Here is a 5,718-nt window from a genome sequence, read left to right on the forward strand (position 1 = left end):
ATCACATTGGTGGATGTGCAGGTGAACGAGCCTCTGATCGTGTGGCTGATGTTGTTAGGCCCTGTGATGGTGACCCCTGAATAGATATGTGGGCACAGTTGGCAACGGGCTTTGTTGCAAGCATAGGTTCCTGCGTTAGTGGTTCTGTTGTGCGGTGTGTGGTTGCTGGTGAGTATTTGCTTCAGGTTGGGGGGCTGTCTGTAGGCAAGGACTGGCCTGTCTCTCAAGATCTGTGAGAGTGATGGGTCGTCCTTCAGGATAGGTTGTAGATCCTTGATGATGCGTTGGAGAGGTTTTAGTTGGGGGCTGAAGGTGACGGCTAGTGGCGTTCTGTTATTTTCTTTATTGGGCCTGTCCTGTAGTTGGTGACTTCTGGGTACTCTTCTGGCTCTGTCAATCTGTTTCTTCACTTCAGCAGGTGGGTACTGTAGTTTCTCAGACATTCTTGTCAACTGCTGGAAATGGCCCACCCCGATTATCACTACAAAAGGTCCCCCCGCCCCCCCACTCTCTGCTGGTAATATCTCAGCTTAAGTGATCACGCTCCTTACAGTGTGTATGGTAACATCCATTGTTTCATGTTCTCTGTGTATTTAATCTCCCCACTGTATTTTCCAGTGAATGCATCCGATGAAGTGAGCTGTAGCTCACGAAAGCTTATGCTCAAATAAATTTGTTAGTCTCTAAGGTGCCGCAAGTCCTCCTTTTCTTTTTGCGAATACAGACTAACACGGCTGCTACTCTGAAACCTGTCAGAAGACAGGATTCTGGGCTAGATGAACCTTTGGTGTGACTCAGTATGGCCATTCTTATGATCTTCTGTTTTGTCTCATTGACTCTCAGCTAGGTTCCTATGGCCTAAACACTTGTAAAAATAGAACTTAGACCCTTTTGAAAATGTTACCCTTTGTTTAATAGACCCCTTGATCTTCAACAAACACAGGAAAGAAGAAGAGCTGGAGACGCATTGGGAGCAAACATGACATGATGAGAAGAATAATGACACGAAGATGTAGAAAAGGACAGACCATAAAGAACCAAATGCCCCAAAATGATCTAAAAATGAACAAAATCAAGACTCTATTATACTTCATTAAAATGATAGATTCATAGATTCCAAAGCTGTGATCATCTCGTCTGACCTCCCAGGTCACACGGGCCAGAGAACTGCCCCAAAATAATTCCTAGAGCAGAACTTTTCCAAAAACATCCCAGCTTGATTTAAAATTACCAAGTGATGGAGGATCCACCACAACCCTTGGGAAATTGCTCCAATGGTCAGTTACTCTGATCATTACAAATTTACACCTCCTTTCCAGTCTGAATTTGTCTAGGTTCAAATTCTGTTCACTGGATCATGTTACACCTTCCTCTGCTAGATTGAAGCACCCTTTATTAAATATTTGTTCCCCACGTAGGTACTTACAGACTATGATCAGGTCACCCCTTCACCGTCTCTTTGTTAAGCTAAATAGATTGAGATCCTTGTGTCTCTCACTCCAAGGCAGGTTTTCGAATCCTGTAATCATTCTTGTGGCTCTTCTCTGAATAAGGAAGAAAAATTCACAATTTGGGGATCAAGAGGATGTTACAGGTCCCAGCGAAAATAATTCTTTCTCCATGCAAATATTGAAAATTCCATCCATTCCCCTATTCAGCCAGCTCCGACTCTGAGTTGTCAGTGGTTTGGGGGCTTAATGTATGTTGCTGGTACCTCAGAAACTCTTCCTCCATGGTGAGGTAGAAGATGGGGTTGAGGCAGCTGCTGAAATATGTCAGGACACAAGCAAAAGTGCTTCCTATGTCCAGAAGATGTAGAGGGTAAGTTGCTGAGATCTGCAGAAAGGAGAAGATGTGATATGGCAGCCAGCAGAGGAAAAAAGTCGGGATCAAGCCAAGAAGGATCTTTAGTGGCTTGGTGGACTGGATCAGCCTGTTCCTTCTCAGCTTGGCAGCTAGAATGATGTAGATGGTTGGGATCAGGATCAAGGCGAATGGGATCAGAAACCCGACCAGGAACTGGATCGCAATGGCAGCCTTCACCCTCCCTTCATCCAGTTGGAAATTCATGCGGATGTTGGCAGGTGAGAGCATGGACTCCCAGAGATCACCGTACCGCAAGCTGAAACCAGCAGACAGGACCCACATGCCCATAATCAACCTGAAAACCAGGATGGGTGTGCGGTGGTTCTGAGTCCACCGCGGGCATGTCACGAGGATGTAGCGATCGATGCTGAGGGCCGTGAGGAGAAAGGCGTTGGAGAACATATGGAAGGAAGTGACAGTGCTGCTCAGCATCTTGGCCCAGTTTAAGTCCAGGATAAAGATGGAGGTGAATCTGAGGAGCAGGAAGATGATGAAGATGAAATCTGTCATGGCCCAGCTCCAGAACCACACGGCGTTGGCCGTTCTCTCCACACGGCAGGTGGTGAGGAAGAGGATGTAGCCATTCAATGGCACCCCGGCAAGGAAGGCCACACCACTCAGGACCAGGAAGAGAATTTGGAGGAACTCCATTCTGGAAGAATTGCAGTCACAATATCGCCTCCTTTGCTTCAGGGCTCAGCGAGGGCAGCGCAGACGTTGTACTGAGCAAAGGAAAGCAGAGCAATGAAACGGGCACCAGGAGGGGACACGAACGGAGTTTGCTTTCTACTAAACCAAATATTTAAAAAACACACCCCTTTGCTTCTTGCTGAAAAGTTGGATTTCTAGCCAAGGGGAGGTTGACCGTGCGGGTGTCCAGGATGCAGAGACAGAGATATGAGAGATCCCCGACAAATACTCACTAAAATTCCCAAATAATTTTCTTGCTCTTAGTTTCCCAGAGGAGCTGGTTATTCCTGTCTTGGTTTCCCTTCTTTTTTAAAAAAAATAATGGTCTTCTCCACTGTATGCATCCGATGAAGTGAGCTGTAGCTCACAAAAGCTTATGCTCTAATAAATTGTTTGTCTCTAAGGTGCCACAAGTCCTCCTTTTCTTTTTATGGATACAGACTAACACGGCTGCTACTCCAAAACTTCTCCACCCCCTTCATTCTGAAGTGGCGTTTTTGTATGGTTTGGGCCATTTTGGGGGGTGGGGGGTGAGATAGTGGAGCCCGGCGGGCAAAATACCCACCAAAAGAACCCAGCTATAGAAATCTCCAGTGATGGACAGCAACTCCCCAAGAGGAGAAAATAAGATTGAAAAGATAACAATGACAAAAAAGCCATCTGGCAAAACACCAGAGGAAGAAAAGACCCGTAACAAGTCAAAAGATTTTTTTTTTAATTGCAAGAGTCTATTTTAGTGAGCAGAAAGGGAGTCCAGACTCCTGGGTTCCATCCCACATTCTGTCATTGAACTGTTTGGGGAGCCTGGACAAGTCACGTCATAGCCCTGTGCCTCAGTTTTCCCTCCAAACATTTATCTGTTTAGAGAGTGAGCTCGCTGTGGCCAGGCCTGTTTCTCCCTGTGGGTCTGTGCAGCACCTGGCACAATGGGATGCCCGAGCTCGGTCAGGGTCTGTGCAATACCCAGTGTGACAGGGGCCCCTGACCTCTGACAAGAAGACCCACAAATAATTTCAACCAGCTTTATCCAGAGCAGATGAGGGAAGGGGATGGGAGCAGCTCGGAGGGGGAGATCAAGGGGGCAGAGGTGGGGGGGGTGAGAATGAGATCGAGTGGAGCAGCTGGAGGGTTTACCTCATTTCCTTACCTGTGTCTTTGGGGGATGCAGCGTCTCAGAGTCGACCCCTGTCCCAGGTCCCCAACACAATGCATGCAGCTTGCCCAGATTTGGCTCATTCAGGGAACATGGAGCCGTTCATGTGGGGGTATATCGGGGGGGGGACAAAAGGGGCAGATCACAGGACGTGGTTGGGTCCGATCATGTCTGCAAAGCCTGGAAGGTCTTCGTCACCCATAGCTACATGCAGATGTCACACGAACCAGAAGCTCCCCCCCCCCGTGCTGGGACCTAGCAAGGTGTTTGCATTTGGCTGCCCACATCCTGGGGCAGGTGGGTGGGGCCCCCCGCAGACAACAGGGGCTGAGACAGCCATGTCCAGCCGACTCCAGTGGGTAAGGTCCCAGGAGCAGAGACACCAGCTGGGTCTCTGCCCTCGAGTCCCTCCTGGCTGGGGAAAGGGAAAAGAGCCCCGCTGGGAATGGGACGTGTGACATTCTCAGCCCTGCCTTTGCTGCAGGGAACCCACCCCTTGGCCCCGGGCCATGTAACAGGCCAGCCAACACGAAGGAAACCCTCGCTCTGTGCTAGAGACCACAGAAACCACACCCCGGCCTGCAACCTGCCTTCGTGTCTCATCATTTGCCTGGAGGCCTCAGGCGTGGGGGCACTTTTCTCAATTAGGAGCAGGGAGGTGATTTTCCATCTGGATCCGGCCCTGGTGCAACCGCTGCTGGGATCCTGTGTCCGGTTCTGGTGCCCACCCTTCGAGAAGGATGTTGAGCAACTGGAGAGGGGTCAGAGAAGAGCCATGAGAAGGACTAATGGACTGGACTCCAGGCTTGACAGAGAAAGACTCCAGGAGCTGAGGCTGTTCATTTTATCAAAGTGTTGCCGGCACCCAGTGCCGAGAGGCTGAACAACAGCTTGAGTTGGTTTGTTACCCGGTGTGCTGCACCCAATAATTACAATGGGGTGGAGAAGCAGAAAAGTTTATTTGAAGCTTTAAAAAGGTACAGGGAGATTTGAATTTTAAATTTTGTATAATAGAGCAGGAAGTTATATAGGCTTTTATATATATATTTTTTTAGCATATTTATTTAATAGCAAGCTGTTTTAAGTATTTATATAGCTAGCTAATTTAGTTTTTAGCTAGTTTTTTGATTTTTTGTATTATTTGTTAAATTATATATAAAGCTGTTTTATTTAGCATTGTTTTTTTATATTTTTTTTGTTTGGCTTTGCTTAGTTTTAGGCAGTTTGATTTTGCAACATATTGTTGCAGATTTTTAGCATAACTGCTGTGTGTGCCTCCAGGCGGGGGGGCCAAGGACACTTGGGCCTAGCACGCAGAGCTGCTGCGAGTGCCTCCAGGCAGGAGGGCTGGGGGGGACCAAGGACACCGGGGCCTAGTGCGAGGGGGCTTCATTGACACTCGTGGTTTTTTATCCCCTTGAGTTACCTAATGGCCATGCCCCAGTGTTCCCAACAACTCCCCCCTTTGAGAACACTTAACAGCCTTGGCTTTGAGTTTTTTTATTTGGGCTTGCTACATTGGAGATATTAATTGGACGGCAAGTTATATTTTTAAATTTTTTTTTTTGTGGTAAGATTATTTGTAAGTGTTTTTTTAAAAGGGGAGGAACCATTACATTTATACCGTTGGCCTCCCCTGTTGGTTTTTATTTAATATTTATTAGCCCATTGTGTAATAATACAGGAGCTTTTTTTTACAGGATGCTTATAGGGATTAGAGTGTTTTTTTAAAAGGGGAGGAACCATTACACCCATACTGTTGGCTTTTTTTGTTGGTTTTTATTTAATATTTATTAGCTTACTGTGTAATAACACAGGAGCTTTTTTTTATAGGATGCCCATAGGGATCAGATTGGTTTTGGGTACAACATAACACTCCCTCAGTGAGTACTGCAACTGAATATTTTTGGTCCTGATAGGTGGCTTGCTGTAAAGAGGTCTTGTTCCAGAACGGCGAGTTTGTTTTTTCCTGCTCTTTGGTGGTGGCTAATTTTGCTAGGGTTAAGGGC

At 47.0% G+C, this 5,718-nt stretch overlaps 1 protein-coding gene across 1 annotated transcript; it reads right to left on the reverse strand.

Annotated features, from left to right (window-relative positions):
* Positions 1-1,602: 1,602 nt before the first annotated feature.
* Positions 1,603-2,517, reverse strand: LOC125625674 (chemerin-like receptor 1). Its single transcript, XM_048828023.2, has one exon. It carries the CDS (start codon positions 2,515-2,517, stop codon positions 1,651-1,653), a length of 867 nt encoding a protein of 288 aa, XP_048683980.1. The 3' UTR covers positions 1,603-1,650.
* Between the last annotated feature and the right edge of the window lie 3,201 nt (positions 2,518-5,718).

The sequence above is a fragment of the Caretta caretta genome, chromosome 24 (assembly GCF_965140235.1).
Source record: "Caretta caretta isolate rCarCar2 chromosome 24, rCarCar1.hap1, whole genome shotgun sequence".
NCBI lineage: Eukaryota > Metazoa > Chordata > Testudines > Cheloniidae > Caretta > Caretta caretta.

Coding starts and splice junctions, on each gene's coding strand:
- LOC125625674 (XM_048828023.2), bottom strand. CDS start 2,517: ATGGAGTTCCTCCAAATTCTCTTCCTGGTCCTGAGTGGTGTGGCCTTC.